General features: G+C 36.6%; 1 protein-coding gene across 1 annotated transcript in view; it reads left to right on the top strand.

Annotated features, from left to right (window-relative positions):
• The window catches only part of LOC139729533 (pituitary tumor-transforming gene 1 protein-interacting protein-like), a 32581-nt gene extending 29153 nt beyond the window's left edge, over window positions 1–3428 (top strand). The window contains exon 7 of the mRNA XM_071640460.1: window positions 2833–3428. Coding sequence (XP_071496561.1) covers window positions 2833–2885 — 53 coding nt within the window. The 3' untranslated portion in view covers window positions 2886–3428. The remainder of the gene's footprint in view (window positions 1–2832) is intronic.
• The last annotated feature ends 10072 nt before the right edge of the window (window positions 3429–13500 follow it).

Genomic DNA, 13500 nt, shown 5'->3' with positions numbered 1-13500 from the left:
CTGTTCCTTTTGTTACCAGTATGTCCTTTACCAATCCATTATAAAATTTTATAATTGTAGTTATAAATATAATTATAATTACAATTATTATCATTATTTTATCATTATTTCATTGTTAATCTTATTATTATTATTATTATTATTATTATTATTATTATTATTATTATTATTATTATTAATATTATTATTATTATTATTATTATTATTATTATTAATATATAATAAATTATATTATCATTATCAATATTTTTGTTCTTACACTGATAATGGAATTGTTATCATCTAACTTTGCATTTTGTGTAGATTAAGTGCTACAGGAAACCTTGTAGACATTAATGCTTACCCTCTGTAATACAGTCACAGCCTACCTGTATATGCTTTAACTTGCAAGATACATATGTACCTGGCAATTTGTCTAGCTCTGTTTTAATTCTACTCTTCTACCTTACCTTATCTTGAATCTGTATTCTTAATACCACTTTATTTTACATGATGTTGATATCACATCACTATATGAATGAGTAATAAAATGCAATTTTCAATATGGAAAATATATCTTGGCCTTATTTATTGTTGTGTTGAATCTCTTCAGCCTGTGTGACATGTCAAGAAATCACTTCAACATAAATAGTAAAATATTTTCATTCTCCTTCAAAAGAGAATGAAACTCAAATATATGTGAATTTATGGAATGCAGCAAATAGTAGAAACATCAGTGAAGTTTGTGGAAAATCAGACAGCACATTCAGAAGTTACGAATTTCTAGAATTTTGATGCAGCCATCACTGGATGAGAAGACTACAACATTTTGTGATGACACGTTTGCACAACAGTATTGAGAGAATAGAATATATTTTCACTATTCTAGCACAATGAAACAGCACTTAACTCTTTCAGGAAGCAGGGGGAATAATAATATCCTTAAAGGTCCTGTTTACCCTTGGGGAGCAGTGATTTAAAAAATGTTTAAGATATCACATTTGATGCTTATGTGTACATGTACTGTACGTCTGTCGTATCACAAAACATCCTACCGTATAAAATTTTTGCAATAAAGCCAAAAATATAAGGAGATATCAGTATATTTCTCCTTAAACTGTAACTGTAGACGGTTTAGTCTAGAAACATTTGTTGTTATAATTATTGATCACATTTTGTGTATTCAATACTTAACATCGATTATATGGACTCAAATTTTTACAGTGGTTGTTTCTATCCCTAGCTATCATTTTAGAACTATTTTAAAGCACTAATGCTGGGTTTTTGTTTCTTCTGCAAAATGGTAAATTATGCCTTTAACACATACGTTGGGACAAGTCAAGGGAATGGAAATATATATATTTAAAAAAAAAAGTTTGTGGAATCTCTCTATGTTTTCTTTATCGTACATACGTAATGATTATCACACACTATAGTAGACTTATCCAGTGATGGCTGCTATGATAAAAGTTTATTACTTTTCAATGGAAAATCCAATTTTCCTCAAACTTTGTTGATGTGTTCTATTTATGTTGCTACATTCACTGACTGCACATGTATGTTTGAGTCTCATTCCCTTTTGAGGAATGAAAGTTAACTGGACATAAGCAAACAAATTGTGAAGATGACTTTGTCTTACAGATTTCCCCTTTTTGATGCACTAAATTGTTTAAGTTAAGTTTTATTGATACTTTTAGTCTATAAACTGCCCCATATAAAGTCATTGCTGTATCATTTCCCCTTGAGGGTAGTGCAGTGGGAGGAACATCATTATCTAGTTAATTCTCCGTCAGAAAATGTTGAAATCCTGGAATCAGCCAACTTTGACAGACCTGAAATATCCAGATGCAGGCCTGCTGGTATATATTATGTAAAAACATGCAGCTTTGTGGGTTTTGTGATGCAGGGTCATACTTGAAATCAAACATCTTACTGGTTTGATGGTAAAGCAATCTACTCATTTCCTTATATTTCTTTTTGATTTAATTTGTCTCGTTTCATAGCATTATTCACTGGCCATGAGCAACTTTCAAAACGACAGGTTAACCCGTTGAGGACGAGTCCTGAGTATACTCGGGCAAGGGTCTTTGGGAAATGCGTGTTGTAGCAAAATCAGCTTGTCCTCGATGGGTTAAAGAGGTAGATTTGAAGAAAGCAACAAAAAAAAAAACAACAAAACTACTCTTTTGGGAGAATGAGATGAGAGCAGAAAGGCCAACTGTGACATTTTTGCAGTATTTTGTTCTGTTTTTGTCAAAAATGCTTGAGTTTTCATGAACAGTATTGCTTTCCCAAATATGTGTTACTACATAAATTATGAACTATGAGAAAAGTAAAAATATGGTTTCCCACCAAAATACACTTCTATCACCCTCAATACTATTGTGTTGTTTACATGGTTGGCATCCCTGTCAAGGACAATATTCTATTACTGTAAGTATGTTCAGTAAGTTTATAACAAGGCACCAGTTATTGCAACTGATTGACAAATCACCATTCATTGATGTAAATAGATATGTCCATGAAGGGCAGTTTGACAATCAGTTGTAATAAGAATAACTCGATGCAAGAATTCATTAATTTGAATAGGCACCAGTCAAATGAGGTCAAATGGGCAGCCTCTCTCACCTCATTATAACAAGGTTTCCCTCTACCAGTACATGTATTGGGAGGTGTTGCAAGAAAGAAAGTTGCAATCAATTGCAAATCCCCCAAATTCATTGCAAGTCTTGCAATTGATTGCAACTCCTGTCTTGTAGTGCCCCTTAGTGCTTAGATTGATTTAGGAATGTTTAATAATGTGATGTCCTGTGAGATTTTATAGAAGTTTTTCTCGTCTCCTCTTTACCACAGGTCTGTTGAAGAATGAGGAAGAGAGTGACTCTCTGTATGCTGAGGATGTGTAGCTGTTTGCTGCCACCTTGTGTCGAGGATCAGACAGACAACTTTTTCTTTGCCTTTTCTTTTCCTTTCGTTGATTGCTTATTGTTTACATGAGCATGAAGTCATGTGAATTCATTTGACTCTCTCTTTTGATTGCACTGTATTTTGTCTCTTTCTCTCTCTAATCTTTGCACTCATTTATCTGTGTATCTTTTCAATCCAACTTTTGTATGTTATTTCAATATTCTCTGTGTGAAAACTTGAGGTTGTGACATCAATAGGCGAATTTGTCATTCATTGACTTTACATCTTCCAACATCATGAGGATTTCACAATAATAAGAGCACAGAATCCTCTTGTATGTATCACTATTACAGTTAATGCCTTGCAAGTTTACAATTAATCTTAAAATTTTGATTTTTTTTTTTTACTGTCAACCCTATTTTTATTGCAGTGTGATATTTTCATGAAGTTATCAAACAGCTATTATTTCTACTTAGACCAAGTTACTCAATGAAATATTTTGTGAAAGCAGAAACCAAATGCCTTGTCAGCATGGTGTTATTTTCATGAAAAAAAAATTGAACCAAAGTTTGTAGGCTTTGTGTGCTTTATATCTCTTCCTTCAATATATTTCATGTATCCTGAAATGAAGTGGAAAAGAAGTTGCAGGAAATTTGTTTGTTGTTTACTTGATACAAGGAATCCAGAGGTTCTGTTGATAATGATTATATGTCAGGAGCCTGATGTATTGGTATGTTGTAGTTTTGTTTAACACAGTTTTAAGTTTCATGTTTTTTTCTTTTTTTTCTTCTTTTTTTTTTTTGGGGGGGGGTGCTTATATATAGTTATGCGTTGTCAAATGAGGTGAAATTTTCATGCAAATTTGCAACATTTTGAGTGAAATATCTTGTCATAATATATTGCAACAGAAGTGCTAGTGATGTAGAAGCTAGAAAATACATGGCATGATGTCCCTGGAATGTAAATTGTATCCTGCTCTCCTATCCACTCAACAGTATGTATTATGTCTCAGAATTTGTAGACATCCTGGCCCTTGCTTGCCTTGCTGGCACAGACTGAAATTGAGTGTTATTGGAAATGAAATTACTATATAAGCTGGTATTTTCGCGAATGAGGAGGTCATGAACATTTTCACGAGATGTTGTTTTCGCAAATTGACACGGAGCTGTCATAAGTGCACTGTTACACCATGCATGGGCAACATTTATGCGTGTTGTTAAATTCACGGTCCAACAGTGATTCGCGAAATTCATGAAAATTAAACCCTCACAAAAATAACAGCATATACAGTACATCATGTTATAGCAAGGAGGTACTAGGCAGCTCGCCTAGTACCTCCTTGGTTATACAGGGTGCATAAAATTCCAATGCAAGTATGACAAGTTAGGCTCTCAGGTAGTGTGTCCATAATACATAGTCAATTTCATGAGGAGTCGTGGCTCAGTGGATAACACCATGGACTCTCAGTTGTAAGGTCAGTGGTTCAAGTCCTGTGGCAGCAGCAGTTAATTGCACCTTTAGTTGAGGGACTTTACCCCCATTCTCTATAGGGAGAGACTTGAGGCTGTCAGTCCCACTGTAGCCTTTTAAGCATTTATGAGCTTCCTTATGAGCCACCAAAACTAAATCCAAATTGTCACAAGACTGTATAGTTCTGTGGAGAGCATGGCATTTTAGTTTTCTTTGGTATTGTGATGTTATTTTGAAACTGAAAATCATGAAAGTACAAATTATACAGTACTGTTGGATGTTGCTGAAATTGGTGTACTGTACTATTTTGTCTCTTTTGTTTCACCAATATGAAAATTAGAGATCAGATTGTGGTATGTCTGTTGTCATAATCTTCAGTAATATCAGCTAAAGGAGAATATGGCTCCTGTCTAGAAGAAGAGTTAGAAGATTTATCTTTTTTTTTGTTATGAAAATTGTCAAGTTGAAATTCATTAAAAAAAATTGTGCTGATGACAAAGAAAATCTGCATGAAAGAAGTTAATCTTTGAAATTGAACCTTGATTAGCATGAATTTTGATACTAAAGGAAATGCTCATCGAATGGAATATGAAAGTTTTTTTTTTTTTTTGTGGGGTGTGTATTGTACTGATATTAGCATGTTTCGGTTATGGTCTAAAACATTCTGCCCAGCAGTGTGCATGCTCAAGATACATGAGATATAGAGTTATCAATACATGGTTTTATTCATGAATCAGGAGTATATATAATGGTTACAAATTTACTTAATTACTTATAGATGTTCACATTTTTTATGAATACACATTGTTCATTATATATACATTGGTATAGGGGATGAAAGGATTAATATGCTAATCTTGTGGTAAATATAATTGCCTGAGAATCTATACTTTTGGTAATGGTGGTGTATAAGGGAATACAAGATACTTGGAATTTAAACAAGGATAATGTGTCTATAGAAGAGGATGTGCTTTTGTCAAACCACTAGAGAGACACTAGAGATTGTTTGGGCATGAACAGTGGAATTGAAGGAGGTTTGTTCTTTGGTTATCTGCCAAAGTTGGTGTTCTGTGTTTGATACCACAGTTGGCTTGTCCTGTCATCAATCAATCACTCTATATAGATACTGTATTTCATCCATAAAATACACAGATGCACATGTATTACATTAAACTGTTCAAACTTAGTGTCCAAGGTGAACATAAGTGTACTCTGACGGTATGAAAGAGAAAAGAAAATTACCTGAAATGGAATGAAAGGTGAAGTTTGTTATAATCTTGACCAAATATTTATATTTGCTAAGGTTTTTCGTAACAGTAAGACATTGCTTAATGTGATTTAGGTATTATAGGGTGCATTTTATTTGGCTCTATCAATGCTTGTAATATTTCTTTTGCTTTCTCGTTATATGATTTCAAGGTTTGTTTTAGTACTGGATCATCACGTCACTAGTACAATTCATCTTGTAGCTCCATTGATGTAATAAAGGTGTTCTTTCTCATTTGTATTTCAGAAGCTGTGAAACCTTGTCATTTCATTCTAAGACCCTAAGATAGTGAGCATGGTGAAAGTTTGTCTGCTGTGTAGACACTTGATATAATATTCAATGTTCCTTGAATACACACTAGCTGAGTGTGTCCTCAGTTGTGAGATAATTATGCACAGTTTGGGGCTTTTCTTGTGGAAAGAAAAGGGTGATATGAAATTGTCCAGTGTGGTTCCATGCAATGTATATGCATATTTATGTGCAAATGCATATTGTTGGTATCTTGTCAAAAATTTGTGACATTACATGCAGTAATAAGAGGTTACAGAACTGCTACAAACATAGTGCTGTGAGGACAAGTCAGTGCTCATAGGTCTTCATATACAAGTGTATAATGTGTGTGTGTGTGTGTGTGTGTGTGTGTGTGTGTTTTATAGCACAAATAATGATGTGTGTATGTGAAGGATTTAAATACAAATGTAAGTGTATAGTTGGGAGATATTGTTGTGTTTCACAGTTTCCCCTCTTTTGCTTTAGATTGAAAAAAGGTTTTGAGATAAAACAAAAGGAACTTGAGTACGATACAAGCTCATCCCAAAATGTGGAGATGACAGTTTCCATTTATCTTTTTTTTTTTTTGCTGGTGCCTGTGTCGTGTTGCTGGCTTGTTTGTGTGTGTGTGTGTGTGTGTGTGTGTGTGTGTGTGTGTGTGTGTGTGTGTGTGTATGTGTGTGTGTTCAGAACTAATTACTTAATTGAGTAATACAAAGGAACATCTTCTGAAGTTGGGTTTTGTTGATGATAGAATTAATTTCTCTTCATTATGCGTAAACCAAATGCCTGAATCATACACTCTCTTTTGGATTCCGTTCATACTAAAGTGTTATGGACAGGATGTGGGTTGCAGTGGCGGATCCAGAGAGGACCGCAACCGGCGCTTTATTTATGCCCCCCCCCCCTTATTTTTTGTTGAAACAAAAGAAATAAAAAGAAAAAAATGGGGGAGGGGTGCGAGCGCCCCCCTTTAATTTTGTAAACGCACCCCCTCTTCATGGAATTCCTGGATCCGCCCATGGGGTTGAGTATGAGTTTTCTGGGTTAGGGAATATTTAATAAGGGTAGTGCTGGATTAAAAGGGGATAGACAGGTTAAGGATCGGGGGGGGGGGGGGGGGGGTGGGGGTAGGAAGAAGAAGGGAAGGTCATGATGGGGAGCTTACATAAAGGGCAGACTAAGCAATATATTGTATAGGAAAAAAGATTTACATTTGTGTTAATATGTATTTTGGGGGAAGGGTGGGAGGTTGTGTGTGTTTTTTTTTATACAAAAAATTTTATTCACATTTGTTTGGTCTGCTCCTGGACAGGAGATATTATTTCAATGTTTCTGACATTTATTTGTATATTTGAACATTCAAGTGGATCATTATATAAGAACGAATGAAATAGATACACACACAAAAAAATCTTTATTCATTTTTTGTTTATTTACTTATTTTTTTATTTTTCATTTTTTTTTGAGGGGGAGTGTTTGTGTATAAAATTATGCAAACATTCTGCTAACTTTTTCGTAGTGTTAGAGGACGAAGAGGATCAGATAGCATTTAGTCACAGTAACGATGAAAGCTGTTCTTGGGATTATCTGTACATCCCTGCAGTGCCACCACTAATGACCGTCATGACAAAGTGACAATCTTCTCCACCAATGGTCCATCCATCATCGCAAAACGGCCCAGTCCTCCCCCATAGCTATCGCGCGGTACGACTGAACGGCCCACGTACTGAGGGGGCGCTTTGTACGCCGCGTCCGCTGCCTTGCCATATATGGACTTGCCGTCATTATCGCCATCGGCACTCCGGGCGAACATCGCCTTAAAGCTGCACACCGCTCTTCCGATGGTCGATCCAGACCAATACTTGCCCAGACGTAATGAACAGTTGACAACGTTAAGCACAATCACCATTTTGCATAGAACCATTGAAAAATAGTTTATCGTCCTCTTTTGTAATGACAAAATGGATTAACATTCCATGAGAACAATGAACTTCATTTGGAGAGTTCCACTTAAGTCGAGAACTAACTGCTCTATTTGTCGAATATTCAGTTTTTAATTTCAGTAGGCCCTACTTGATCTATATAAAATCATTGTTGTTACCCTGTTGCTGTATTGTACTTTCTTAAACTTTCTTCTGCACATATCTCTCGAATACTGAAATACGAGCTCATTTCAAGACAACTGAAATGGGGCCTACTCATTAAGTGCATGGAGATAACAGTATAATCCCACCTTTTTAACAATATACTAGCTACAATAGGATATGAAATGCACTTTGACTAATCTTATTGATAAGCTAGAGGTTCATTGAAATCATAAAATGTCAGTTTAAGTCCCGAATAAGTATTATCCCTTTATCGAGTACGTGTCCGTTTCATTTCACAATCGTGTGTTAATGAGCATAGGTAAAGATTAGGCAAAAGGTGTATAAAGAGATGGGTTCTATGATACGAATGGAATTTCATTGAAGCAAACTGATACATAATTGTCATGATACAAATCTGATAAGTGGAGAGATGTTACAAAGGAGACAGCATAATTTACTTTGTTTTCTTCAGTTCAGCAACACAGCACCGTTGCAATCTGGCAATATTCGTACCGTTCTGGCCAATAGTACGTTAGCAACATTTTGACCGATAACTGTAAGGTTAGAGAGGATAGCTGTTTAGTACAGACCGTGTTACATTTTCACGCAGAAATGAAGCGATGTGATCGACACGGGTGTTGTTCGTTATTCCGAAAGTTCGTTTATCCGAAATTGAAATAGGTTCGTTAATTCCAAAATACACAAATTTCCTTTACTAGATGTTCGTTTACAAAGATTATGGCGTTATTACGAAGGTTACTTAATCCGAAGATTCGATAGTCCAAAAATGAAATAAGGTTCGTCATTCCGAAGGTTAGTTTATCTAAAAGTGAAATAACGAACCTGTTTCCATTTTCGGATTAACATACCTTCGGAATAGCTAACCTTTAATCTGTAACCGATCTACACATCTACACTTTGTACATGTATTACTTTAAAAACATGAACACACACCACACAGATTTTACAGATCTACGACCACCCCACCCATGCAAGCTGGGATGTCCTTGATACTCTGAATGAGTCGAGGAAGTCACTTGTTTGAAAATTTTTGTTTCTGTCAAAATTTACTTTGGATTTTTCACTTTTGAGAAATTTGAAAGCGGGGAAACCCCATTGAAAGCAATGATGTATCAGACAAGTATATGGGCTTGAGTGAAGTGCTTGTCAGGGCTGGTGGAACGGGGGAAGGGGGGGGGGTGACTTTTTGTTGTTTATCTTTATCTTTATCTTTATGTTAGAGGAGTGGCGTAAAAAAAAAAAACCAAAAAACAACTGAAGTTTGTCGGCCGATTTTGGTAGGGAAATGGCATCCAAAACTGTGAGGACTTTTTTTTCTTCGGAAGCGGTATGTTAAGCCTTTTTTTTTTTTTTTAAAGGCTGAGCCAGAAAAACGGATTTCATCGTATGTTCTATTGACCTGTAAGAAGGACTTTGGGGATCTAGCGGGAAAGTCCCCCTATTTAAGGACGTCAATCATGAAGAAAATAGGTTGCTGTACATCGGGTCATACGAGACATGAGTATTGTTAAGCTTGTTTTCAAAAGTTTCAATCGACAAGAAGAGACACATTTTTACAGCTGATTTTCTGGCACGATTCGTCTTGCAAACATTCAGGCAGCAGCCATTGTTGACAGACCTGATAAGATTTGTCACATAAATGGATCAATGGATGAAGAATACTACACCTCAAAAGTACTCTATTTGGTATCCGAGTATTCACACAGCCCAATGTGGAATCATCTCTATAATGCGGTGAATTGAAATAGTATCGTGATTTCATTGGCTAGCCACCTAACTTTATCTTAACCATGTCACACGATGAAATACATGATAAGGTTTTGAACATAACTCATTCGAGTTTCATTTAGCAAATTTCTACAAAGTTCGATTTGCTCCATGATTTGCCCAATATTGAGAACACTTAAGATTTCTCTTATGCTGGCCATTGTGTTGTTGGCACGAGAAATGAAAATTGCATACTTTAAGTGACATATATCCCGCATAAATATCTAGACAGCGTACACAATCATGAATAATAACGATTTCCACGTTTCCCTTGCAGAATGGCCGCTCATTCTCCTCTACGCAAGGTCAATGTCATAAGTGTCGATAAAATCACAGGAAAGTGATGTAGATGAAAACGCACCTGAAGAAGGTCTGATGCGTCAAACATCTTTAGAAATAGATATGTGTCTTGCTTATCAATGAAAAGGTAACTGATCGTAGCATAAAGACACGCCAAACCACTTCAGAGTAAACCTCGCCCAACCTTCTGTAACTAGAGGACAGGGCACTCATATAGGTACTGAGACAGGTTTTCTTATACCAGAGACTAGACTTGAGGGGGACAGTGTCTGGGGTACCATCTCTCCTTTTATTCTTCGTCTTTTATGTAGTATTCCCAAAAGGTATAATACGTTGATTCCAGCGGGGTTTTAATCTACCTGCATTTACATAATTATCTTCGGCGCATTTCCATTGTACGTGCGTGTAACCTTCAATAACGTGCAGAGCTCTCTGTGTATAGCATAATAGGCCTTGATGTTACCACAAAATTTCAACTCCAAATATTATTTGCAGTACGTTATTTTGGTCAATATATTGATATCAGCCATCGCCACCAAAGCGTTGCAGCGACAATTCAAAGTACAGTATGGTTTGAACTCTTTTCAGTTAATGTCTAAATGACGAATGACCTGTAATTCTTAGACGTGACTTAGAATCTGTTGGTATCTGATAAGTGCTGTCGTAAGAGATTAAATTTGCAAGATGTCATTCTAATATTTGCGGAAACATTTTTCAGATGCGTGCAAAGACCTATCATGTATGTATGTATGTATGTATGTATGTATGTATGTATGTATGCATGTATAATGGTGTTTCCATTGTGTGCGATAAATTATACGCGTATACATAATGACAAAATCAATGTTGTCCCTTTATCTCAGTAGACATCGAAAATATACGGTAATCCTAGCCTTAATATGCAGCCCATCCCGTTCCCCATCAATTCCCCAACAAAAAGTGAAATACATTTTGCATGGTTTCAAAATGTTCCCATAATTGTGGAGGAAAGAAGCAAAACGTAAATGTTCTTTATCATTTTGTTTGTCGTCTTGTAGGCAAACCGTTGTTGTTTTGTAGTGACATTGATGACTGGCTAGAAGCAGTATGCTTACTCTTCTATTAGAGAGCAAGGATAACGCGGAAGAATAGCAAATGAAATATATGGCAATGGGAAATTCCAGCTATGATAGAAAGTAGGGCCTACTTGACAAGGATGGAATCACTTCCATATGCAGCTGGTTGCCATAGATACCCCTTCCAGATGATGGAGAATTTGGGCCGCTAGCCAAATTCACTTCATTAAAACTGTTGCAATGCAGCTTTAATCTCCAGGCATCGCTCTTCACCGAGTGGTCTACATTTTAAAGGGAAATATCAGTAACAGGATTATGTTCGACTAACTAGGAGAGGTTGTAACTCATGGGGTGTCTATTAAAGAGCAATGTGGATGCGAAGATACCGTAGGACATTAGCACCTCGTCAGAAGTATCGTCCCTAAAGTTCCAAAGGTGGCCTCTTTGGTAGGGCACAAGTAGGTTAAGATGTCGACACTCGCGTGCAAAGGCCCATGTGTGTGAATCCATATCCTTCTTTTTCACCTGGAGTCAATATACATTGATACGTGTCATAACCCTCTTCTAGTCAGTCGACCATGGACAGGCTTTATGTCTTCTTTACATCAACCAAACCTCGTATCATCTCAACACACGATACACAGGCACTGATCGTCTTGTAATCTCTCCTCGGCGGCACGCTTCTACATTGAGAAGTAGGGTAATACAGAACAACATCTGTGCGAGCACATCCTATTAAAAGAGATGATGAGAAGGAATATGATATATAGTATAACATTGTGGCGACATTTTATAATGTTAAACCATAGTATAATGCATGTTACAGTGGTATTGATGGTGGTGAGTTGAATAAAGAATGTATCTTTGGTGGCGTCGGCGAGCACTGTGACGGGGACCCTGGCGGCGATAGTGACCAATGTGGTATAGTGGGAATATTTTGGTACAGTTATAAAACAAATAACCTTCTCACTTCCGTTGTTACTGTTATATCGGTCAGGAAATTTAAAAGAGTATAAAGACTCGACTGCAGGGAGTGAAGGACACGAGAGTTATGGCAGGCAGGCACACTGCACGTACACTGCAGTGTTTGTTTGTTTGTTCGTTTGTTTTTGACCTACAGACCACAACCACAGGAGATCATATAATAATACAATTACGTGTAATAGATTTGTCGTCATAATCATGTCAGACAACTTTCTTATGCGTGAACCTTCTTTTCGTATGATTTGTTTGCCAATGTATAGAAGTACTAATGTTTGCATACATCATGTGGAAATTAATGTATATGAGCAAATAAGGCATATACCATGAAAATTGTCAATAAGTAAATTTACGAAGATTATTGAACGTGCACCATGATTGTGTAGTATAGTCATGATGATAATAACAGTGTGTAGATCCAATGATAATCCGGATGACACTATACCTTGAGACAGAAAAACAAGAACGAAAAGAAAGAGGGAGTAAAAAGTGGAGGAGTCAGGAGGAAATGAAGACGGGTCAAAGAGCAGAGAAGAAGATGTAATTTGACACTATTCTTCTTTGAGTATCAAGGCTTCTTCTACAGTTCTTTCATAAGAGTAAGAAATCAACATCGTACCCAGGCATCGTACAAACAACTTGCGATATACGAAGCTACTATACGCACAGCTGATTTCACACGACCCTGTTTTTGTTGTTGGTTGTTTCATTTTCATTTGTCAATTGTTTCCCTCCATTAACTTAGACAGGAAGCAAAACAGACCACCTCAAAAAGATTAAGTATGAGATTACATCAGTTTGTGTTCTAGGATTGTGATCGAAACACTGATTGATAATCTCTGACATGGTATTATTAACGTGCCTTAACATGAGCCATGGACAGTCTGTCACTCTGGAAGAAGAATTGTCCAAGCTGTTAGGTCTGCGTGTGGAAGTAATTCTACCCCTGGAAAAACCTGTCACATGCACAACTGGCCTGGTCCCTTCCCTCGCAAGTCTCTTGGCACATGCACGAATGTTGAATAATCATCACACACCGCCATCAATCATACAGCTGTACGGAGAGCGGAATAAAAGCAACGAAACAAGTTTGTCCGCTGATTTCCATCCACCGACCTAAGATGCTCACTTAAGAGACGGAATAGACCACTTCTCCAGCTTTACGTGGAGTATTAACAACACTCATCTCTGGATGCGCGTCCTACATCATGAGTTTGATGTGCAAAGCTATATTGTAATGCTTAACAATGTTATATAAATATACAAAGCTTAATTTCCTTGACGTAACACCTCTCTGTGTCTATATATCACACCGACATTGCTTTTCTTGTCGAGTATTTCCCTCGTACCAGAAAATGATGTCTGTGTATATGAAGGTCTCTATTACGTTGAA

The sequence above is a fragment of the Diadema antillarum genome, unplaced genomic scaffold, assembly GCF_040938485.1.
Source record: "Diadema antillarum isolate AM-2024a unplaced genomic scaffold, OU_Dant_1.0 seq00000244_RagTag, whole genome shotgun sequence".
NCBI lineage: Eukaryota > Metazoa > Echinodermata > Echinoidea > Diadematoida > Diadematidae > Diadema > Diadema antillarum.
Note: the sequence above shows the minus strand (reverse complement) of the source record. Positions and strands in the feature narration are given on the sequence as shown.